The following is a 25377-nucleotide window of genomic DNA, read 5'->3' on the forward strand; positions in this document are numbered from 1 at the left end:
ACAGGCAGCGGAAACTCACTGAACAGTGCCTGTGTTTCAAATCTTAAATTATTTGTTTGTTGTGCTACTGTTGCATCTCTAAAATTGTATGTTTTATTCTATCTATTACTCTTTGTAATCTGTCTTGACATGTACTGCTGTTATGTCTCGTGCTGTTGACCTTTTTGGCCAGGTCACCCTTGCGAAAGAGATGGTCCATCAGCAAGGTCCCATTAATTATGCTGGCCTACCAGCATAGTCTTGCTAGTGACGTTACTGATGAAGCTGGTCACCAGCATCCCATGCTTGTGCTGGTATGCTGGTCACCAATATTCAATTACCAGCATCCCATACTGGTGCTGGCATGCTGGTCACCAGCATCCCATGCACCAGCATGGGAAGTTCCCTGCCCAACACCTGTGCCTGAATCTTTTTCATTCAGGATTATTTTATTGGATTTTAACAAATGTGTGCTCAACATCTGAAAGAAGTAATTATTTTGTGTAGGCTCCATACGAAAGAAAAACTTTATAAATTGTTTACTTCAACTTGTGAGAGAAACAGAAGCGACAAACAAAGTGTTGCATTTATGTTTTTACAGTTTGTTTCAGGTGCCCTCAAATGACCCCAAAATCTTGTAGGTTTGAAGCTTGTGTTCAATAAACTTGGTGTACTGTGACAACCTCACTGACTCTGTGTCCTGTGTTGGACTTTCACAGCCAACTTCACTCTTCCTCATACTCTGCAATATGAAATAAGTTATTGACACATCCCATGCTGCTGGTCACCAGCATACCAGCACCAACACACAACATATGCTGGTCTTGCTGGTCACCAGCAATGCTGGTCCATGCTGGTTTTTCCAGCAGGGTGTGTGGTGGTGGATTTGTCCTGTATAATTATAATAATAATGCCCATTGTCCAAATAAAAGACATTATCAAAATCAAATGGTCACTGAGGCACTTAAAGCGTGAATCTTAAGCAGGTACGTGACAAAACAATTTTAGAGTCATGGTGGTGCAGTTTTGCGGTTTATTTTCCTTTTGGTGGCAAACAATTGATGATGGCGTCTCTCTTGCCCTGTCACCCTGGTAAAAAACCATAAACCCTTCCCAGTGCCTTCAAAACAAAAGCATAATCAAATATTCAAAATCACAAAAACAATGCTACTAATATTGTAATCAAACTAATCAACTAACTTGTTCTCAACAAAACATTAACAAAATAAATAAATGTTGAAATTATATTACAAAAGAATGAATAGCTCCAACACTAGCTATACCAAATTTGCACTTCGCCAAATTGACGGTAAGGTTGGCAGAGGAAAAAGCTGGCAAATTTGATCAAAATGCATTGGCCATGACGCACTCCAAAGAACCACATCATCTAAGTAAGCATCACAACCTAGCATACGGGACAGTACAGTATTAATTAACCACTGGAATGTTGCAGGAGAATTTTGCATTCCAAAGGCCATGACACAAGGGAAAGAAAATCATCTGGCATGATAAATGTGGCGATCTCCTTAGCCCTACTCGTAAGCGCTATCTGCCAGTAGCCTTTTAGCAAGTCAAACTTGCTCATGTAAACGGCTGATCCCATGCGGTCAATGCAATCATCCAGCCTAGGCAATAGATAACAGTCAGGTTTACTTGCTACATTAACACGCCTGTAATCAGTGCAGAAGCTGAACGTACCGTCAGACTTCCAAACGAATACATGGCGAACTCCATGCACTCATGCTGGGCTTGGCAATGCTATTCAACAGCATGTACTCAACTTCTATCTTTAACACTTCCTGTTTCACTGGATTGACATGGTATGAGTGTTATTTAATTGGGACTTAATCCCCAAGTTTGGAGATGTTTTTGAGATGATAAAAAACTGATTTTGTGATGGATTTTATGTGTGATTGAAAGGATAGCGTGGAACCTAGGATGAGGATCTTCTCAGTGAAACATCTTAATGAAGTGTTCCACACAGCTGCACAACAATGCAGAGTATTTAATTACTTTAGTCTTTTAGCATAACTTGTGTATGAGGACTTATTTGACCATGATCGCTTCAACAAATGTCTTCTCAACCAATGTCCATCCATCCTGTGTGCCATAGTGCATGATGTACCTGCAAGAATGACAGAAAGCCCAGATTACTAATACATTTCCTTAACATACCATAATAGCAAACTATCAAATATAAACTAATAACTGAATTGTTAGGGTCTAAACTTGGCATGGGCCTCGGCCGGTCCTCCGACCGAGGTGCAGGAACGGGCCTCGGCCGGTCCTCCGACCGAGGTGCAGGAACGGGCCTCGGCCGGGCCTCCGACCGAGGTGCAGGAACGGGCCTCGGTCGGGCCTCCGACCGAGGTGCAGGGTCTGAACTTGGCATGGGCCTCGGCCGGTCCTCCGACCGAGGTGCAGGAACGGGCCTCGGCCGGGCCTCCGACCGAGAAGCAGGGACAGGCCTCGGCCGGTCCTCCGACCGAGGACTTGGCACTGGACTCAGAGCAGGAGCAGGCCTCGGCCGGTCCTCCGACCGAGGTGCTGGGACAGGACTTGGCATGGGCCTCGGCCGGTCCTCTGACCGAGGAGCAGGGACAGGACTTGGCATGGGCCTCGGCCGGTCCTCCGACCGAGGAGCAGGGACAGGACTTGGCATGGGCCTCGGCCGGTCCTCCGACCGAGGAGCAAGGACAGGACTTGGCATGGGCCTCGGCCGGTCCTCCGACCGAGGAGCAGGGACAGGACTTGGCATGGGCCTCGGCCGGTCCTCCGACCGAGGAGCAAGGACAGGACTTGGCATGGGCCTCGGCCGGTCCTCCGACCGAGGAGCAGGGACAGGACTTGGCATGGGCCTCGGCCGGTCCTCCGACCGAGGAGCAGGGACGGGCCTCGGCCGGGCCTCCGACCGAGGTGCAGGGACGGGCCTCGGCCGGGCCTCCGACCGAGGTGCAGGGACGGGCGCCATCAGGTCCGCCGACTGAAGGCCACAGGCGGGAACAGGCGCCATCGGGTCCGCCGACTGAAGGCCACAGGCGGGAACAGGCGCCATCGGGTCCGCCGACTGAAGGCCACTGGCGGGAACAGGCGCCATCGGGTCCGCCGACTGAAGGCCACTGGCGGGAACAGGCGCCATCGGGTCCGCCGACTGAAGGCCACTGGCAGGAGCAGTCGACCGGGCCGCCGACTGAAGGCCGCTGGCAGGTGTCGACCGGGCCGCCGACTGAAGGCCACTGGCAGGTGTCGACCGGGCCGCCGACTGAAGGCCACTGGCAGGTGTCGACCGGGCCGCCGACTGAAGGCCACTGGCAGGTGTCGACCGGGCCGCCGACTGAAGGCCACTGGCAGGTGTCGACCGGGCCGCCGACTGAAGGCCACTGGCAGGTGTCGACCGGGCCGCCGACTGAAGGCCACTGGCAGGTGTCGACCGGGCCGCCGACTGAAGGCCACTGGCAGGTGTCGACCGGGCCGCCGACTGAAGGCCGCTGGCAGGTGTCGACCGGGCCGCCGACTGAAGGCCAGCTGGCATCGGCTGGGCAGCCAACATAGGAGCTGGGAATCGAGCCGAGGCATGGGCTGGTAGCTGTGCTGTGGCTGAGGCGTGGTCTGTGGCCGGAGCTGAGGCGTGGTCTGTGGCCGGAGCCGAGGCGTGGTCTGTGGCCGGAGCCGAGGCGTGGTCTGTGGCCGGAGCCGAGGCGTGGTCTGTGGCCGGAGCCCCAGAGCCTGACTTCAGGGAGCCAGGCCGCTGCCGAGAACGTCGCCTTTTAGGTCGGGGAGCCTTGTAGGCCAGGCGGGTTCCCCAGAACGGAGACACTTCAGCTGATGCTGGAGTTGAGACATGGGCTGAGGCATGGGCTGAGGCTGGTAGCTTGGCTGTGGTGTGAAAAAAAAGGTTGCTAGCAGCAATCTGACGAGCCCTGCTAGCTGGATTAGTCATAAAGTCTTGGTACCATCGAATTATGGCTAAGCCATCAACTGCTGGGTCTATTTTAGGTCTGGTCATTCTGTCAGGCGGGGGGTTAAAGGGGGGACTATGGAAAGGGGAAGGTGGACCCAAATGCAGTTACAAACGAGAGGCAAGGATATGGGGAACAAAAGGCGAGCTTTATTAACAAAAGCTGAATTTCACAAAAACCAAGGGAGTCAAAAGTCAAAGTAACAAAAGAAAGCAAGGCAAAGTAGCAACAAAAACAGCAAGACAAAGTACAAATCAAAGGCAAAGTTCAAATCAAGAATGCAAATGGCAAAATCCAAAATCCGAAAACACATACCAGAGACGGGGGAACAAGGGACAGACAGGAGCAGGAGCAGGAACATGGACGGGAGCATGGACGAGACAGACGCTGACAAGAACAGAGGGAGACAGACTGCAACTGGGAAAATACACAGGAGAACTTAAAGGACACATGACACAAGAGGGCATGGAAAATCAAAACATGAGACACAAGACACACAACAACATGAATACAGAGACATAAAACCAGAGTCATGACACATATGATGTATATGAAACAAAATATAATAGCCTACAAAAAATTCACATACAAATATGCCTCTCAACTCAACTTTTATTTTTTAAAGAACAAAAGCTGACATTTTTGGTCAACATCACAGGAACTTCAGAGGCACTAACACTTCGGCACTAGAACTAGATGTCACATGAGCAGTCTCTCAAAGTTTTTATCAGACAGCCGGATCCATTTGGCACTATAAACATCTTTACCAACACTAAAAAGCCGTTCACATGCTGCACTGGCTGGGACACCAGTGTTGAACTTCTTCAAAGAAAAATAAAATAAAATGTATATTATATAGATCTTTTATTTCTCTCTCTCTCTCTCTCTCTCTCTCTATATATATATATATATATATATATATATATATATATATATATATATATATATATATATATATATATATATATATATATATGAAAACTCGTCTTATTTGCCAAAATTGTAGTTAGTACATTGAGTGGTTAAACTACAAAAAATTCCCCCAAAAGTAGTTGAATTACTTGACGCAGCACAAAATATGAATGTAGTTTAACTACCAGCAAGTTACAGCAAATTGTAGTTAAGCTGTGTAGTTCAACTATATGTAGTTTAAGTCTCCCCAACACTGCATATAGGTTTAATTGATCTCACTCTTGGTTTGATTTGTATTCAATAATAAGTAAAATCCACTTACAGTTTAACATGGTAATACGTTAATAAAGTTGAATAAATAATACAATTACGTGAATATACGTGATAACCACAAAGATTTTTAATGAACTTCTGTCAACATATTGTGGGCATGGGCAGAAGAAAGTTTCACAGAACAGTTTCTTAATTTTAAAAAGGGTCCTGAATCGTCAACGCAGTAACATACAGTGACCACAGTTTAACTCACCAGTTTACCAGTTTAAGGCTGGTATGTAACACTGTTACTGTGATGATAAATGACTTAAATATTGAATCTGTGTCTATAATAACAACACCCTGACATGTAAATGTGACATCTGTCTTGATTCATTTAATTTAACTTAAAATATGGACAACTGACTGCATAATATATGAATCAGAAACAGAAATGATTAACAGCAGCTCCCATTCAAAGTCAAGAATATGCAGAAAAATAGTAGTAGTAGTCATAATAATAATAATAATAATAACTAGACAATTCCCCGCCGGGAAATCGCGAGAGTGGGCTGTGCGCTTTGCCCCGTGACGAAAAAGCGAACATGGCATCAGTAAAGTTTCCTCACCATCAAGCGGGAAAGGCCTTAAGGAACACACACATTAAGTTTTGTGGTCCTAGTTTCAGAAATGTGGTAATAGGAGAGAGTTAAAAAAGGCCGCAGTTTTGCAAATCCTCTTCCCGATTTACATTGGAGTGAATGGAGCAGTTGAGAGCTACTCTTGTCGGTTAGAGGCAGATCAATCCAAAACCATAAATCCTACCGATAAAGTAGACACATTGGGAGAAAGAAGACACGTGTGGCTAAGACTCTGGAAAATATCACTGTTTTTGAGCCTAATTTGTGGCCAGGATCATCACGGAAAGAGAAAATGTCTGAGCAAATTTTTGAAGTTCTCTCACTCTGTCAGTTGGCCCTCTCCACTCTGCTGCACGAACATTCCGCCATACACAATCATTGAAAACCCAGAATTTTTCCAAAATCACTCACTGTCATTCAAGGATCACAGTTCAAAAACTACACATCATAGGAAAAAAGTTCAAATACAATTTAAATACTCAGTACTTGTGCCTACATTTTAAAGCTGAAATGGTGTTTCTACGTGAACGTATGCCAGAGCAGGAGATGTTTGAAAAACGTTGCAGATTTGCGACTTTTTTGGCCTCCCCCCATTCATTCCTTATGGGAAACTTTATCGCAGTTTTCGCGACTTATGTCGTGAAAAATTAACATTTCGTAAAGCTGAATAATAGCAACCCGAGTCCGATCGAGCCGCACATTGAATGAGCAAAAAAATAATCATTAAATGTAGTTTAAATGTTGGGAAATATACTGTGTGTGCGTTTGTGGGCATGTGAGTGCACGCTTAAGCATTGCTGTGTGTGTGTGTGTGTGTGTGTGTGTGTGTGTGTGTGTGTATACATGTCTCTCTGTCTGTCTGTCTGTCTCATGTGTGTCTCCTGTCTGTCTGTCTGTCTGTCTGTCTGTCCGATGTGTGTCTCCTGTCTGTCTGTCTGTCTGTCTGATGTATGTCTCCTGTCTGTCTGTCTGTCAGTCTGTCTGTCACTCTCTCTCTTTGCCCAGCTGATTTCGGTTGCTAGGTGACAGTTGGCAGGGGCCGTAGCAACGGACTGTGACGGAGTCAGTTGGCCCTCTCCACTCTGCTGCACGAACATTCCCCCATACACAATCATTGAAAACCCAGAATTTCTCCAAAATCACTCACCATCGTTCAAGGATCACAGTTCAAAAACTACACATCATAGGAAAAAAGTTCAAATACAACAAAAATACTCAAGACCTGTGCCTACATTTTAAAGCTGGAATGGTGTTTCTAGCTGAATGTATGCCAGAGCAGGAGATGTTTGAAAAACATCGCAGACTTGCGAGTTTTTTGACCTCATCCCATTCATTCCTTATGGGAAGTGTCTCGCAGCTGTTCGCGTCTTACGACGCGAAAGATTAATATTCTAGAGAACTGAATCATAGCATACAGAGTCCGATCAAGCCGCACATTGAATGAGTGAAAAAATGATCGTTTAATGTCGTTTAAATGCTGGGAAATATACTGTGTGTGTGCGTCTGTGTGCATGTGAGAGCACGCTTAAGCAGCTCTGTGTGTGTGTCTACATGTCGCTCTGTCTGTCTGTCCGTCTGTCTGTCTGATGTGTGTCTCCTGTCTGTCTTTCTGTCTGTCTGATGTGTGTCTCCTGTGTGTCTGTCTGTCTGTCTGTCTGTCTGATGTGTGTCTAGTGTCTGTCTGTCTGTCACTCTCTCTCTTGGCCCAGCTGTTTTTGGTTGCTAGGTGACCGTTGGCAAGGGCCGTAGCAACGGCCTGTGAGGGAGCTGATTTGAGAGCAATTTCTGCCTCACATCTAGGACGTCAAACTAGTGCTATTTGGTCAAAATCTTACATGATATCAACAATTTTTTTTCACGATCGAGCCAGAAAGGCCTTAAAGAACACACTCATTAAGTTTTGTGGTCCTGGCTTCAGAAATGTGGAAATGGCAGCGAGTTAAAAAGGGTTGTAGTTTTGGAAATCCTTCTCCCGATTTACATTGGAGTAAATGGAGCATTTGACAGCTACTCTTGTCGGTTAGCGGTCGATAATTCAAAAACCGTAAATCCTACCGATAAAGTGGACACATTGGGAGAAAGAAGACAAGTGTGGCTACAACTCTGGAAAATATCACTGTTTTTTAGCTTAATTTGTGGCCAGGATCGTCACGGAAAGAGAAAATTTCAGAGAGAATTTTTGAGTCTCTCTCACTCTGTCAGTTGGCCCTCTCCACGCTGCTGCACGAACATTCCGCCATACACAATCATTGAAAACCCTGAATTTTTCCAAAATCACTCACTGTCATTCAAGGATCACAGTTCAAAAACTACACATCATAGGAAAAAAGTTCAAATACAATTTAAATACTCAGTACTTGTGCCTACATTTTAAAGCTGAAATGGTGTTTCTACGTGAACGTATGCCAGAGCAGGAGATGTTTGAAAAACGTTGCAGATTTGCGACTTTTTTGGCCTCCCCCCATTCATTCCTTATGGGAAACTTTATCGCAGTTTTCGCGACTTATGTCGTGAAAAATTAACATTTCGTAAAGCTGAATAATAGCAACCCGAGTCCGATCGAGCCGCACATTGAATGAGCAAAAAAATAATCATTAAATGTAGTTTAAATGTTGGGAAATATACTGTGTGTGCGTTTGTGGGCATGTGAGTGCACGCTTAAGCATTGCTGTGAGTGTGTGTGTGTGTGTGTGTGTGTGTGTGTGTATACATGTCTCTCTGTCTGTCTGTCTGTCTCATGTGTGTCTCCTGTCTGTCTGTCTGTCTGTCTGTCTGTCCGATGTGTGTCTCCTGTCTGTCTGTCTGTCTGTCTGATGTATGTCTCCTGTCTGTCTGTCTGTCAGTCTGTCTGTCACTCTCTCTCTTTGCCCAGCTGATTTCGGTTGCTAGGTGACAGTTGGCAGGGGCCGTAGCAACGGACTGTGACGGAGTCAGTTGGCCCTCTCCACTCTGCTGCACGAACATTCCCCCATACACAATCATTGAAAACCCAGAATTTCTCCAAAATCACTCACCATCGTTCAAGGATCACAGTTCAAAAACTACACATCATAGGAAAAAAGTTCAAATACAACAAAAATACTCAAGACCTGTGCCTACATTTTAAAGCTGGAATGGTGTTTCTAGCTGAATGTATGCCAGAGCAGGAGATGTTTGAAAAACATCGCAGACTTGCGAGTTTTTTGACCTCATCCCATTCATTCCTTATGGGAAGTGTCTCGCAGCTGTTCGCGTCTTACGACGCGAAAGATTAATATTCTATAAAAAACTGAATTATTGCATACAGAGTCCGATCAAGCCGCACATTGAATGAGTGAAAAAATGATCGTTTATGTAGTTTAAATGCTGGGAAATATACTGTGTGTGTGCGTCTGTGTGCATGTGAGAGCACGCTTAAGCAGCTCTGTGTGTGTGTCTACATGTCGCTCTGTCTGTCTGTCCGTCTGTCTGTCTGATGTGTGTCTCCTGTCTGTCTTTCTGTCTGTCTGATGTGTGTCTCCTGTGTGTCTGTCTGTCTGTCTGTCTGTCTGATGTGTGTCTAGTGTCTGTCTGTCTGTCACTCTCTCTCTTGGCCCAGCTGTTTTTGGTTGCTAGGTGACCGTTGGCAAGGGCCGTAGCAACGGCCTGTGAGGGAGCTGATTTGAGAGCAATTTCTGCCTCACATCTAGGACGTCAAACTAGTGCTATTTGGTCAAAATCTTACATGATATCAACAATTTTTTTTCACGATCGAGCCAGAAAGGCCTTAAAGAACACACTCATTAAGTTTTGTGGTCCTAGCTTCAGAAATGTGGAAATGGCAGCGAGTTAAAAAAGCGTGCAGTTTTGGAAATCCTTCTCCCGATTTACATTGGAGTAAATGGAGCATTTCAGAGCTACTCTTGTCGGTTAGCGGTCGATAATTCAAAAACCGTAAATCCTACCGATAAAGTGGACACATTGGGAGAAAGAAGACAAGTGTGGCTACAACTCTGGAAAGTATCACTGTTTTTGAGCCTAATTTGTGGCCAGGATCGTCACGGAAAGAGAAAATCGCTGAGCGAATTTTTGAATCTCGCTCACTCTGTCAGTTGGTCCTCTCCACTGTGCTGCACGAACATTCCGCCATACACACTCATTGAAAACCCTGAATTTCTCCAAAATCACTCACCGCCATTCAAGGGTCACAGTTCAAAAACTACACATCGTAGGAAAAAAGTTCAAATACAACAAAAATACTCAGGACTTGTGCCTACATTTTAAAGCTGGAATGGTGTTTCTAGCTCAATGTATGCCAGAGCTGGAGATGTTTGAAAAACGTTGCAGATTTGCGATTTTTTTGACCTCGTCCCATTCATTCCTTATGGGAAATTTGTCGCAGTTTATCGCGACTCGCGTCGCGAAAAATTCATATTTTCCTGAGAAAAATAATAGCAGGACGAGTCCGCCCGAGCCGCACGTTTTGATATATTTTTTGTTTGTATGCGCTCAACGGTGCGGGGCGTGAAAACTGCCAAAATCGGAAGGAGGATGAATAATAATAAGAAGAGACACGAGCAATAACAATAGTAACAACATGGACACCTATAGCTCTGCTATAGAGGTGTCCATAGTGGGCTGGCGAGCACAGCCCACTAATAAGAAGAGACACGAGCAATAACAATAGTGGGCTGTGCTCCGCACAGCCCACTATGGACACCTATAGCTCTGCTATAGAGGTGTCCATAGTGGGCTGGCGAGCACAGCCCACTAATAAGAAGAGGGTCGAGGAATAACAATAGTGGGCTGTGCTCCGCACAGCCCACTATGGACACCTATAGCTCTGCTATAGAGGTGTCCATAGTGGGCTGGCGAGCACAGCCCACTAAAAAGAGGCGCGAGCAATAATAATAGTGGGCTGTGCTCTGTGCCCACTATGGACATCTATAGCTCTGCTATAGAGGTGTCCATAGTGGGCTGGCGAGCACAGCCCACTAATAAGAAGAGGCGCGAGCAATAACAACAGCCCACTATGGACACCTATAGCTCTGCTATAGAGGTGTCCATAGTGGGCTGGCGAGCACAGCCCACTAATAATAAACTATATATGCTGCATATTTATAATAGAAGCCTACTGCAACTGTACGTTTTTTTCACCGTTTAACATTATTTTATACATTATCATTTTTTATAATGTTCTGTCATGGAGTACTGCTAACAGAAAAGAAAGCAGCTCACTGCCAGTTACAGCTTCTTATCGTGATCTGCAGTCTTTGTTAATTTTTTGTCATGATTGTTATTATTAGTACCCATCAAAAATCACAGTTACATGTCAGGATGTGGTTATTATAGACATATTCAATATTTAACTGTCATGTATCATCACAGTAACAGCGTTACATACATTAGCAGCTGTAAAGAATAAAAACATTAGAAAACACATCATGTGGTCCCCTTTAAACGCTGGGTGGAGGTGTATATTTGGGTAAATAACCGCCAATGCAGAGCCTAATTTATTTTGAAAAAACATCAAGGAAGAAGACGTGACCACTGACACTGCACGTTTTTCTTCTTCGCCTTTTTCACGTGTTGTGCCCAGAAGGATGCCAGAGAATTCACAGAGAAGCTGGCCAAGTTTGTGACATTTTCATCCCGGAGTTTTGTGAGGAGGGAATTAAACGCCTGTCCCAAATAAACGCCTGGTCTGTTAAGTGATTGAAACAAATAAACGGGCTATTATTTGGTATTTTACGTTTGTTCCCGCATCATCAGCACGAGCTGAACAATAAATCTAACACAGCAAGAAAGGCGGGACTTAAGGCAGAACAGCCAATCATCAGCCGGTCAGTCCCAAAGCCGGTGTCATGTTTGTTTGAAGTAGCAACAGGAGAGGGAGGAGGAGAGGAGGCATCTGCAGCGAGCGCAGATACAGAGCGGCCAGAGAAACTGAGCGACTGTAGTGAGGCGTTTGTGCAAAACTGCGGATAAACGGCAGAAAAAGTGAGGGTGTTGAACCCTCTCACCGGGAAAAGTGTGGGTGTTGAAACACCGACACCTCCCACGGATGCGAGTCGCACCGTGCGACGCCCCTGGCTACAGGTGAGCAGCAAGCTGAATGTCTTCTGTTCTTCTGTGAGCTTCTTAAACAACTTACTGACGCATTACCGCCACCGTGTGGTCGGAAGCTGCATTGTAACTGAGCGTCTCATGGATAACAGCTTTTCTCTGGTGTCTTAAGTTGATAACCTATGCAGTCCCGCGGCCCTCGCGGCCCACAGGTGCAAAACTGAAAGTTTTTGGCGGCCCTCTAGGTGGCGCTTGCGGCCCAAGCTTGGGCCGCGGCCCTATGGTTAAGAATCACTGGACTAGAGGGTGCACTGTTGCTGTTCTGCCTAGCAACAGGAACCAGTTTGTACTAGTTTGCCAGCAGCAGAAAAGAAGAGAGGACTAAAAGGTCACTAAAAGTTGTTTCTGGCAGTTTTCAGTCGTTTTTTTGGTGTTCCAGGTCTAGTTTTTGCAGTTTAAGAGGGATATGTGCATCCATTTGTTGTGTAAGTAGATCTCAGTTTGATAATGGACAGCGTGTAATATAGTAAGTATTTAGCGCCATCTAGCTGTGAGGTTCTACATTGCAACACTCCTTTGCTCACCCCTCCTGTTCTGAAGAAGTTGGAGACGTTCCGGAAGCTACGGTGGCCCTGATGGACAAGAAACTCATTTTCAAAATATGGACTCTTTCCCAACAGCGTCGAGTATTTCTACTGATTCAAGTAATGAGGTAAAGATGTAGTTAGTTATTGTTATTGTTAGTGATGAGCGCTTTCACTGAGCTCCCTCTCAGTTCCGCAGTCAAGCTGGCTCTGAGCGAAAACGCATTTAGCCTTACTACGTAGCACCACGTAGTGCTTTGTGTCCCTCTCGGCAGTCCATAGTTTTTTTAAAACCGGAAAGACATGGCGGCCTCCATAGAGCTTGCCCGTGTTATGTGTATTCAGATAGGTAATTCTTCACTCAGGAGGATAAGTCAGATTGTTGGCAGAGGTAATTGTACACCAATGAAGACTTACTTATGAACGAAGACGTTGATTTGAGTTAAAAAATTACTTAAATCGTTACACACTGTCCCTTTAATAATTATTATCTTGTGGATTGCAATTACTTTAAGTTAAGTAATAAGCAGTGTGTTAATATGGTAAACCTTTAAGTTACTATTGGTTATTATCCTTTTTGCAGTATGAAAAACTTAACAGTAGTGTGATTTTCACACAGTGTGATTTGTTCTGTGTACATCTTAGTAACCACACACACACAAAACAAAGTCCATGTAACAGCCAACAACTTTATTAGAAAATAAAGAACTCTCTCTGCACTCCACGGCCTGGTTATTGAGACCCACCAGAGCCCTGACCGGACTCTCCACGGCGATCCGTGCTCTCCAACCACCCAACCCCAACACTATTTTTCAACCTAAGAACAATAAAACGAAAAAGGAAAATCAACTTTGTAAACACAGTACACAGAACAGGTCACACATGTCTCTACATTGTCACCTGCTGATGGACTGATGGACCAACAGACCACTGAGATAGGGAGGGGCACCCACAGGGAGCTTGGGAAGTTGAGTGTGTGTGTTGGGGGGGGGGGGGGGACACCATCATTACTTTCTTGAGCAATTAAATATATCTCTTGTTCTGCCTGTTTTGTGATATACATGCCTAAAATGTGCCTAATATTTCTATACGGAAATAATATCGCCATTATAATATATATTATAACTAGGATGATTTTTCATTAGGCTATTTTTGGTGCCCCCTCAGCACTTGGTGCCCTACGCACAGTGCGTGATGCGCGTGATGGGAGCGGCGGCGCTGGTCGCTTTAGCACCAAAATGTTTATTGTGCTGTCGCACATCACACTTTCCACTGGCCTAAATCTGGAAAAAAAATGTGAATGACAAAATGCACTCCTACTCACTGATTAACTGATGGAGGCAAGGGGTGGAGAGAAATTTTGTTTTCGTTCATACTCAGAAAACCCTGACCCATAGAAGAAAGGTTCTGTGTCGAGGTGCTGATCTGACATGCCACAGGATCAGAGGTGGAAACTGTTTGCACCAGGGGCAGTTATCGCCAAGTATTTGAAGCATCTTGAGTCAATATTTCAAAGTCAGAAAACCTTGTCAATGCTGAGAGAAAAGCAGCTCAGTCTCTGTGTGGTTCCAAGAATTTCCAAGAATCCTCATCTCCCATTCAGTTTTTTTTTTTTTTTTTTTAACTACATTTTTTTGCATTACACCGATCTTGGAACTTAATTTTCATCTCAACTACAAACCTGTAAAGTTTTGTAATTGCATCCTGAACTGTTGAGACGCTATTGTAATGATAAAATCTGTCCACAGACCAGGTATTCTACACTTGATCCTTCGACATCAGGTCTCTACAGCAAAGAAGTTTTCCATGATGATGCACAGACTCCTAAAAGGTGAAGATGAAAGCAGTCGAGGCTGGTGAGAAAGACAACTATGCTGGCCTACAACTACTGTCTACTTAAAGTAGCTTGTGGATGGCGTGACTTGGCATTGACTTAGTGGGAGAACTGCACTGTTTATTCAAATGTTTGTTCAAATAGGAACCGTTGAAACATCTGGTGAGCTAATATGCAATTGCTGCCCTACGTCAACACTGAGGGGACACACTGCTTCAAATCCACAAAACAATGAAGTCATCGCCCATCACCATGTTTCACTGTATCACTCATCAGCCAACCCTAATGCCGCCCACTATCAAAACAAAACGATGTAGTTTTGATGCAGCATCCGGCTCTGGTACATTACTGTTTACAGATGTCACCTTGAGTAAACTTGTGGATTCTTCGGGTTCAACAAAACATATAATGAAGGTCAAGTTGTTTTTTCAGAATTGCTACGTACCTTATGTTTAAATGATTATAGGAAGACTACTCCATGTGGGAATGTGAGAATTTAATATAGAGAAAATAGATATAGATAATCAATATATGTATTTATTGGGCTCCATCAAAATCATTAACAGTTTAATTTGATATCGAGGTAAAAATTTCCCTTAATCCATTTATAATCAACAACTACTAACCACAGAATCTGATGCAGGAACACAACATTTGCTGTGGAAACTGTTCAGACAGGTGGCGACACATAACAACTTACATTTTCTAAATGTAACATATTTATCATGCCTTAATTAGAAGACAAAGTTTATATTCTTTTCAAACAAAATAGAAATAATAATCTAGCATTCATTCGACACACTGAATATCAGACTTACACTGGATCAAATCAGCACAAAGTGTTGACTTTCAAGTTTAATCCAACTGTACCAAACATTGGATGGAACTCAGCCATTTCTGTATCATAATATGTGCAGTCGTTAGAGTTCCTTTTGTCACATGTTTCCAAAAACTTAATGCACGTAATGACCAGATGGACTCAAGTAAGAAGGATTTATAAATGCCCCTCGAGGGAGAAATGATGAGAAATGTAGCTCTGTTAAATTTAAAATGATTATAGATGAATTCCTACAGGGATTATGTGCATGGCTATGTTCTGATAAACTACTGGCTTCTTTTTATGGGTTCTCAAATCCCTTGATGTGAAACTACTTTCACAGTTTAAAATATGATACCTGAGAGCATTTCAGTTTATAATAATACAACAACATGTCACAGTGTTAACAACTTGCTCGACACCAAAACCAAAGAACAGTGTACATTTTCAACTCAGCTTTTGTCACCTCATTTCCGGGCAATGTCATAGTTGGCCAGGAACCAATCACATGTCAGCTTTATAGCTAGATGGAGAGAAAAAACAGAAACACATCACCTTCAGCAGGTGCATTGTGCAGGCAAATATTTATCGAAAGCTCTCTTTTGCATAAAGGTGAACAAAGGCTTTTTTCTTTATTGTATTGGATGCAGCTTGCCACAGAAGCAATCACTTGTAGTCCAGAGGTCACAGCATCTGTCGTCCACCAAACATGGTACAACATGTTTGGATATTACTGTAGCCTTGTGGATTTGTTCTTCTGCCTCTGTGCAGCACTACTAGATCAACTTAAGTAATTCTGTGCTAAAGCAACAGCAGTATAATTAAGATGCACAGTGATGCACCGTGAACTCTGACCTTCTTTAACGGGCGTAAAGTTGAAGTCTGGACGGTAGCGTCTTAGCTTGGCATTGCTGGCTGTCTTCCTGAGCTGGCCGTCCGACAGGCTCGTGTCATACTGATGATATGGGTCAAGGAGAGACTTGATATTAACTCTGTGGATTTTGAGCTAAATAGGCTACGTACAGCGTAGTTTAATTAGAATCAATAACAGGGTGTAGGATCACTGGGGAATATTGAAAGGATACCTTTATTTCACCCTTGAAGTCCAGAGCCTCTGCGATCATTTCCACAGCGTCTTTGATGGAGATCTCATCCTCTTCGCCCACTGAAAAGAAATGAACAGTGACTGAGTAAGCTGCACATGTAGTGACTCAACTTTTCCCCATTTTCTTTGGAGTATCACACAATCACAAAGATTCACAGAAGAGCATAATAGTGCCGGCAGAGGGTCGAGCACAGCACTGTACTCACCAGAGAGGATAATCGGCTCAATTTCCTCATATTCTCTCAGGACCCAAACAAGCAGACGGCCCACGTCCTGATAAGAAACACAGATCAAGAGACTTGTATGAAAGTTATCATACTTATTTATTCTTAGCAGTCACAGGGGACTCATTTGTCCCAGACCTATCCGCTAAAATCCGAGGGCAGTGTTCACTTTACATTCTTAAACACCGACTTTCTATACAGCACAGACAGTTTGTAGAACAGACGTATCATACCAGGGAGTAAATGAACTGTCTTCTTGCAGCTCCAGTGCCACACACAGTCAACGACGTCCCTTCCACTACGAGAGAAACATGAGAAAAAAACGATTGTTACCCGGTCACTGTCTGTGTTTGTGTGTGTTATTCACTGCTCACGACTCATTTGCATGGGCGGTTTGTTCATAATAATAATAATATAAGGGCGATCCGGCGACGCACCACCACAGTGTCACAGTGGCTGTGACAGTTCTGGACAGTTTGAGCTGCTCTGTATGGCATTGTCCTATCAGCCTAGGGCAGTGCTCCATGAGGTACCGTTCCTTTTGGGGGACTTCTGTCAGGTTGAAATCGCCCAGATTGCTCTCATAGACTGTCATGTCATGTTTTCTATGGGTCTCGCCCTAATGTGCTTTCGTCATACTTAATGCGAAATAGCCGGCGTCGCCACCGGGCTAGCTAGTCACATTCAAGGTTACCACGTCAGGTGTACGGAGCAACTCGATAATTGCACTGAAAGAAGTCCCTTTCAGTCGTCTTAGTAACAAAGATAAATTGGCAACAAAACAATTTAGACCTCCCAGACCAAATTTAAACATCAAACAAGTTTCTACCAAGGGGGGGGAAATCATATAACCGGGATCTTCGCGGAGCTGGTATGAGCGGAAAACCTGGTTAGCAGGCTGTGAAGCAGCTAACGCTTTATTCTGCTACACCTGCACATTGTTTCAACCTGCACGGCAGACACCACCGCATGGACAACTACAGGAGTCACCGACATGCATCATCCTTCAGAAAAGGTGAAGAAACACGAGTCCTCTGAGACCCACATGGGCAGCTGTCTGAAGTCATCGTAGCGCAGCTGAAACAGAGCTACAGGCTAGGAGTTTGTAGTCACAACGATGAGGTTAGCAAGAACCAACACATCCTAGCCCACCTCATCGACTGTGTCAAGTTTTGTGGAGTGTTTGAGTTAGCTTTGCGAGGCAAAGATGAAAGTGAGGGCTCCAACAACCCAGGCGTTTTTCGTGGCTTGGTTGACTTGGTGGCATCGCTGGATGAGATGGGTGAGGAGCACCTGAAAACTGCCACAGTTTTCAAGGGCACTTCAAAGACTGTGCAGAATGAGCTCCTGGAAAGCATGCTAGCGGTCATCAGGGAACATATCAAGGAAGAGGTAAAGTCCGCTAAATTTGTTGCCATCCAAGCGGACGAGACCACTAACATGTCAACGCAGACGCAGCTGGTGCTTGTGTTGAGATACATCGACTCAAACCATGCAGTGCAGGAGTGTTTCTTTGAGTTTCTGCCTGTTTTGGATGCAACATCTGAGTCGACTGCTAGCGTGCTTCGGGACAGACTGAAAGGTCTTTTTTCCGAACGTGACAGAGAGAAACTCATTGCACAAGCATATGCCTGTGTGTTGAGGGGAGAGAGGGCTGGTGTGCAGAAAAAGGTGCGTGCACATTTAAAAAATGCCCATTATGTGCATTGCTATGCACACCAGCTGAATCTGATCATGCAGCAGGCCATTTCACCCAGCAGTTAGAGTTTCCTTTTCGGACCTGTGCGGTGTTGCCACTTTTTTCACCCGGTCACCAAAACGCACCAGCATACTTGGCCAGATTGTTGACAGGATCGTCAACACTGCACGAGAACCTTGATGACCTCATGCAGTGTTTTGAATCCATCAAGACATCAGGTTCATTTGACAGCACCACAGTGAGGGAGGCATCTGGCTTCCTGAAGATGCTGCCCGGATGAGGACTTCCAAGTTTTTTCTGCAGCTGTTTCATCAGATCATGCCTCGCGTTGACATGATGTACCAGAAGCTGCAGAAGGAGGACACTGATGCAGTCTTCATCAAGCGGGCCCTCCAGAGCTTCACAAGCAGTGTGCAGGCAATAAGGTAAGATACAATAATATTGCTCAATCCTTCTCAATACTAAACCCTGTCATTAAGAAATACACTCACTGGCCACTTTCTTAGGTACACATGTGTAACTTAATACAATCCAGAATAACAGCTCTGCTATAAAATCTACATTAATGTAATTTATACATTTTCAGTTATTGTTGATGTCAATAAGGTGATAATTCTACTTTGGTTATTGCTGAGGTCATAGTTGGTGATTGTGGAGCATTAGAGTGCATTATACTGACTGGTGTTCCTGATATTCTGTCCGCTCCATTAACATACAAAATATTCAAAACACTTTTCAAGATAATGCAATTCAGTACACCACCACCACCCACTGCAACATCAATAATAAGGAGAAAGTAGAATTATCACTTTTCTGACAGTGTCAAAGCTGAAAATGTATAAGCTTTGTAAAAGCAGAAGTTATAGCATAGTTATAGTTTGTATCGGATTGAATTTGATTGCACACGTGTATCTAATTAAGTGGCTGGTGACTGTATATGCAAAAGTAAAGCTTGATACTGTTTTTTACTAATAGCTAGATAAATAGTAGTGTTTTGAAATGAGCATTTTCTTCACTTTCCTAAATGCTACCAGGCAGTCATATTTTAATGTACTGACCCTGTTGGTCTGCTTGCCTTCAACAGCAGCAGGAAGTAGCGACAGGAACCACAAGACCAAGGAGGGCCTTGGGAGAATAGGAGAAGCAGAAGCTGTTGAGGGAGATCTGCAACACAATCCTGGCTTACGGCAAACAAAGATTCTCCTTCAGCGACCACCTTGTGAGTGCCACACTGCTACAGGCAGAGATGTTTGAGCAGCACTGCTATTAATTTCCTGTTGAAAGCTACTGTGAGGTCAAGGCAAAGCTCAGGACAGAACTGTCTCTCATCTATTAGAATCCAGAGTTCAAGGGCTGCTGTGGTGCTCTGGCACTGTACCAGGTTCTGCAGAGATACAACCTCCAGGAGACATTTTCTGAGACTGTGGCTCTGTTGAACATTCTCATCAGCACTCCCATGACCACGGCTGAAGCTGAGCGGTGTTTCTCAACGCTGAAGAGAATCAAGACCTTCCTGCACAATGCAGTGGGCCAAGAACATCTGAATGCACTAGTCAGGAACATGCCTGATTTCAACAAGAAGGTTATTGATCACTTTACTGCTTTGAAAGAGACGAGCAAAATTTCAATACAAGTAATGTAGTGTGGTGACACTCATTCTTAGTCTCTTTCTCTCTCTCTCTCTCTCTCTCTCTCCGTCACACACACACACACACACACACACACACCTATTTACTGTTGATGTTGGTTTTTCATAGTTCTCTTAATCTTTCATTCAAACGCTGCTATCAAGCAATATGTTCATCTGTTTATGTTTGTTCATGTTCATTTTTGCAAATCTATACAATTGGCCAGAGATTATATTTGTATTTATAGTTCACTGTTGAATATGTGCACTTTCATTTGCACTTAAAGATAATTAAGCTGCACAAAATCTTTGAAATGTTGTTACTGGTCTGTACATTTACTGTATTTACTGTTTCTTTCTGCAAATACAGAGTATTGTTTGTGCAATGTTGAGCAATTTGAATGCACTACTCCTTTATTTGGATTTATATAAACTATATGTAATTTAAAAAAACGACTTTACTTACGTCCATGTTCAAAGAAATTTGAAAGTAAAATGATTCACAGTTTACCTCTCTGTTGATCTTTATTTGCAGAGCCAAGATAATTGTATTTGTTGAACACTCCTGGATGTAACTTTTCCCTGTAGCCGTTACATTTGGTATTGCTATGTAAGTTGACCAGAAAATAGATGTGGCAATTGTCTTGCTGCCTATCAATTTTCCTATTAAACGGACAGTTGCCCCCCCCCCCCCCCCGAGAAAATTGTCAGGAGCAGCCACGGCTCATTTGCATCAAGATGGATTAGTGTGTTGGTTTACTCACCTTTGGCTTTGTGTGTCCTGTTTATGAGCGCAGACAGCACGTGACCATTCTCTATGTTGAAGTTGTCGTATGGACCGACCACATTGGTTGGAATGGCAGCTGTGTAATGACGACCATGCTGCTGGAAGTATCCCCTGTCAACACAAAGGCACACATGAGGCAGCGCTGGGAGCAGACAGTAATTATTAGCAACAGGACAGGGAGTTTAATGGTTCATGCATGGCGATAAATCAGGCAATTCTTTTTTATTTTTACTCCTTTTGCAGTGTTACTTTGTTGCATTTGAATTTGGCCACACTTGACAAACTAATTGGTGGCTTCAACATATTTGAAACTGCGTCTGAAGGAGTATGAAGTGTCCTGATGTTGATAGAATTTTTTAAAGCTCCTCTCCACTCTGTCGGGCGAGTCCTCCGCTCTGGCCGTCGACTTTCTGTCCCATACACACAAATGTGAAAATCTGAAAATGGCTAAAAAAAAGTGTGATTTTTTAAACTTCGACTGTGTAAAGATGTATGAATGATATGGAAAGTTGAATTAATGTCAGAGAGTCCTCGTCTTTGTGAATGTTTCAAAGTTGGAAGGGAGTTTGTAGCTGAAAGCGTGAATGAGAGGTTAAGCTTTAGAAAGTGCCTAAAAAAGTAACAAAACGTGAGGAAATGTGGGATTTTTTTTAACATCCTGACATTCATTTTAATGGGTACAAAGCCGCCTTCAGCATTCACAGTGGCCACTACAGCACTTTGTTGAGGATGAATGAAATAGAAAGAGCCCACACCCTTGTTTGCACTGCAAAGCAACATACCTGTTCTGAACATCAATCATTCTTTTAGCATAGGAGTATCCAAAATTAGAGTCATGCGGTGGTCCATTGTGTATCTGAGGGTTTAGATAAAAAAACAAAAGATAAACCAATGATTTTTCTCTTGTTTTTCATTTTTCCATTTCTGTTGATGTGTGGTGTCACTAAGGGAAGCCAGAATTCCCCTACCTTTCCTTTACTGACAATTAGACAGTACCACATCATTTTCCAACAAATAAAACCACAAATCTCCCTGAAATTAAGCTTGAAGCACCGTTTATAAAGTAATTGATAAGTAGAACAGAATAGAAACTTTATTGTCATTGCACATCAAGTATACAATGAAAATTTTATAAGCAGAGTGTTGCTTGAAAAAAATGAGCATTGGTGAACTACACTGGGTAAACAAAACAAAGCTCACCATAGTCTCATCAATGGGGTATGTGGTTTTGTCAGGGAAAATACAACTGGACAGGCATGACACAACCTTGACGACGTCCATCTCATGGGCTGTTTGCAGTAAGTTGTCGTTGATTCTGAGGTTGTCCCTCTGTTGCAGTCGAAAGACAATGTCGATATTTAGAGATGATATTTCTCACTACACATGCATAACCTTTGCAATTTGCATTTTAGACGGCTGAGGTGGAGGCCCATCATCCGTGTAGGGCAGCGTTGTCTCACCAGAAAGTGCAGGTTCTCCTTCATGTGTTGAAAGAGTCCCCCAACTTTTGCAGCGAGGTGGATGACATGAGTCGGACGATACTTCTCGAAAACATCTCTGGTCTGCTTAAGATCTCTGTTCGCATTAGTTTGAAATTGGAGATTGGGAAAAATAAACATAAAGGTTTGAAAAGGAAAAGTTTAAGTTTTATGACAAAAAAAATTGCCTTTTTTTTCTAACTCTGGTGGTGTTTGTGATGGAACGGTGGAAGACGTAGTCCGATCTTTCGACTCTTTTTGTTTTGCTTACATTTTGTAACATAAATCCATGTGTGAAAGAGAATGAGAAAAAAAATCTAATCAAATTTCCACAAGTGAATTTGTTTTTTTCTACGTGTGTGGAACCCAGTAAAATATTTTCTTTCAAGATGAAACTATGGCTCATTCTCCAGACTGATCCAGATCAACAAGAAGTGAGTGAGGAATAGAAAGCAAATACGTAGAAGAAAGACATATTGTAACAAGAAGCTTACTTAAGTGCAGGACTTGAGTAAACGTTATTTTCCACCACTGTGCATCAACTATATCAGGGAGGGGCAACTTTAATGATAGAGAGGGCCACAAAAATGTTATCCTCACTACCTGAGGGCCAGATTGTAATCGCGCACTTCCACCAGTAGGATACTGTATCTCCATCATTCAATTAGCCAATTTAATACAGAGACAAAACATTCACATTCCTGAGTGATATACAATTATTTCAGTGCAATGACATCTCAAAAATCATCATTCAATAAAAATAACACAGGAACAAAGTGCAACGGTAATAAAAAAAAACAATATTCATGTTTGATGTGCATTTCTACTCTCCGCCCTACCATTCCATGACATGTTTCTGTATGCCGTGAAGGAGCAATGAGAGATTTTGAGTACAGAAAAATATATTATGCGAGCACATAAATGATATTTTGAAGATGATTTTTCCCCCGGGTAAAACACAATTTCATTTGCGGAAACAGAAATATATTCTGTGCTCAATACATGTATTTGCGTGTTTGCTTTTATGCATTTTAAAGGCCCCCACACACCGCCCAGACGTCCAACTGTCTTATCCGACCACTCTCCAACCACTCCGTTGCCTCTTGTCTGACCCGTTCGGCAGAAAAGCCGCGTTGAACACACCGCTTCGACGTGCTGCTTACTCCACAGTAGCGTGTACGTTCTGCGCCTGCGCGAGATGCAATAAGCAGGTGGCGCTTATGTTGTGAGTTGTAAACGAGAGGCTTATGCACGAAACTCTCTTTACTTTCGATCAAAACGAAACTTAACTATTTCATACAAAAACAACTGCATACTAAACATGCAGCGAGGCATTACCAAACGAACACAGATTAATTCGTCCTGAACGGACATAACAACTAGTCTCGAGCCAATACTACAAAACATGAAAACGGGGAACAACCAGCTAATCTGAATTTAGCGTCTGATCTCCAAGTCTCCCACTGGGTTGACTTAGTATTCTCCATCACTGCTGCACTCTGTCTTCTGCTGCAGCGGCGCAGTTACGCGCGTCTGCGAGTGACGCCTCCATACCGGACGCGTTCAAGTCCAGCAGGCTCCGCAGGTGTTTGATAGCCGCCCCCGCAGTGTCTCCACCTTGCTGAGTCGTTCGTCTTCCAGCTCCTGCGGCAGATGCTTTCTGAGCCACGCGTGCCCTTCATTTACGCAGCGCACTCGGTGCCGCTCCTTTTGAGGATGAACGCAGGCTCGACACACGCCGAGGAGTCCGTGAAAGTGGAAATAGGAGAGCCGTGTTTCGGGTAAACTCTGGCCATGCACGTGATCGATCGTGTGCGGCGTCCAGGTGGAAGAGCAGTCGGAGTCAGAGCGCATCCTTGTAGTGCGCTCCGGTGTTATCCATGGAGAGGCCGTGGAGAGCACGCGTGGACATATGAAACAGGCTCCACTAACGCCTCTCTATGAATTAATAGTTGCCCATAGTTGCTCCAGTTGCGCATCCCTGAACTTTATTATCATTTTTATACTTTATGAGTGAGAAAGGTAGAACTGAAACACCTTACACAAGATCAGCATCCTTGGAAGAGAGAAAGATCCATTCCTCTCCCTCCCGTTTCAGACCTTCATTCATCACCACATGCTCAATGGCTTTGCCCAGCAGCCCAGATCCACCAGTCACCAGCACACGCACTGGCCCCACTTTGGTGTCCGACTCCATCTTCTCTATTTGTGCTGGTTGTTCTGCATTACGAGGAAAATTACACAGAAAATAGATTTCATTAATTCAAACAAATGAATTCATATACCAATACAACTATGTAAAAACATAACTATAATAATAATAATAATAATAATAATAATAATAATAATAATAATAATAATAATGATGAATTAAGACTCTCAGCCGAAGAAATATCGGTAAACTAAACAGCCTCTCCGTTCCGCACCTTTGAGTTGATAAACTGGGATTGGCATCGCAGTGCGGTTTTTTATAATGCTGCTGAAAACCTGTCAGACAAAGAGAACTGGTTATTATCATGTTCAGGCACAAAATGTTTTCATATAAATATATTTACCCACGCCACAGCCATCCAGATCAGTCAGCGGCACACGCGTTGGTTCTGCTTTGGTGTCCCGACTCCATCTTCTCTATTTGTGCTGTCTGTTCAGTGATGGTGAAAACTACACAGAAAATAGGTTTCATGATTTAAAAAGAAGTTTGATTTCATTGCATTACCATGAATACATCAGTTGAATAAACAAAAATAAATAAATACGTGTGCGTAAACTGCATAATATTGCCACAAATTGGGCCTGGAAAGGTAACATCACATTTCTAATGCATTCCAGTTCTTTCGGTTTGTGTTACAGGACTGAAGTGGAGGGTTACGCATGTATGTGTGTTGGTACCTGTATGCAGTCCTGTGCAACTACACCAAATTGACCCTCCTTCATTATTCAATCGTGGTTTAGGTGAGGTTGTTGTTCTGGACACCTTCTGCTACTTGAACACAATCCAGAATTTTATTGTGCAAGTGCCTTTTACTTGATTTGGAACAAAGGACTATACTAAATACACAGTCTTTTACTGATGTACAGGATCGGAAAGACACTGTAGCGACTTAAACGAACAAGGAAGTCGCTGAGGTTGGGCCCGGGCTTCCTAAGAGAAGTTGCTGCTATTCGAAAATAATTTTTAACTTTTTATTAATGAAAAACGATGATCAAGTCATGGTAAAATGTACAAACTCAAAATCAACGTAATTACAGCGATCAAAGATGAATAGCGGTCAACAAAAACACGGTGATCCAGCTCACCCTCTCCCTCCAACACATGAGAAATGAAAAAACAAAACAAACACCAAAAAGATAACAATATCCCTTCACCTTGTGACTAATAGAAAAGCACCTACCAATTCATTCATGGCTCCTACAGACACAACTGCCAGTACTTTGAAGTTCAGATGGCTGAGGGA

General features: G+C 43.6%; 1 protein-coding gene and 1 long non-coding RNA gene across 3 annotated transcripts; one reads left to right on the top strand and one right to left on the bottom strand.

The window, feature by feature from the left end:
* Positions 1–13020: 13020 nt before the first annotated feature.
* On the bottom strand, positions 13021–24393 carry LOC115574941 (GDP-L-fucose synthase-like). Of its 2 annotated transcripts, XM_030406639.1 has the most exons (12): positions 24349–24393; positions 23965–24142; positions 21905–22019; positions 21645–21773; positions 21227–21300; positions 20422–20555; positions 16565–16629; positions 16314–16380; positions 16088–16167; positions 15858–15957; positions 15469–15525; positions 13021–13168 (listed from the first exon to the last, which is right to left on the bottom strand). In XM_030406639.1, the coding sequence occupies exons 1-11, from the start codon at positions 24374–24376 to the stop codon at positions 15470–15472; spliced, it is 1026 nt and encodes a 341-aa protein (XP_030262499.1). In that variant the 5' UTR covers positions 24377–24393; the 3' UTR covers positions 13021–13168; position 15469. The 2 variants fall into 2 exon arrangements, with proteins under 2 accessions (XP_030262499.1, XP_030262501.1); XM_030406641.1 differs by lacking the exons at positions 23965–24142; positions 24349–24393 and adding an exon at positions 23477–23599.
* On the top strand, positions 16907–20124 carry LOC115574942 (uncharacterized). The gene is made up of 3 exons (XR_003982591.1): positions 16907–18455; positions 19115–19249; positions 19367–20124. It is a non-coding gene; the product is annotated as an uncharacterized LOC115574942 (long non-coding RNA).
* Positions 24394–25377: the final 984 nt, after the last annotated feature.

The sequence above is a fragment of the Sparus aurata genome, chromosome 23 (genome assembly GCF_900880675.1).
Source record: "Sparus aurata chromosome 23, fSpaAur1.1, whole genome shotgun sequence".
In the NCBI taxonomy this organism is placed as follows: Eukaryota; Metazoa; Chordata; class Actinopteri; order Spariformes; family Sparidae; genus Sparus; species Sparus aurata.

What these genes read in the sequence shown, in the direction of transcription:
- LOC115574941 (XM_030406639.1), bottom strand. Translation starts at nt 24,376, where the DNA reads ATGCCAATCCCAGTTTATCAACTCAAAG. An exon ending in ATGATTGATGTTCAGAACAG is followed by an intron (nt 20,556 to 21,226) that starts GTATGTTGCTTT and finishes TTGTGTTGACAG; the next exon opens with GGGATACTTCCAGCAGCATG. An exon ending in CAGGACACACAAAGCCAAAG is followed by an intron (nt 16,630 to 20,421) that starts GTGAGTAAACCA and finishes TTTCTCTCGTAG; the next exon opens with TGGAAGGGACGTCGTTGACT.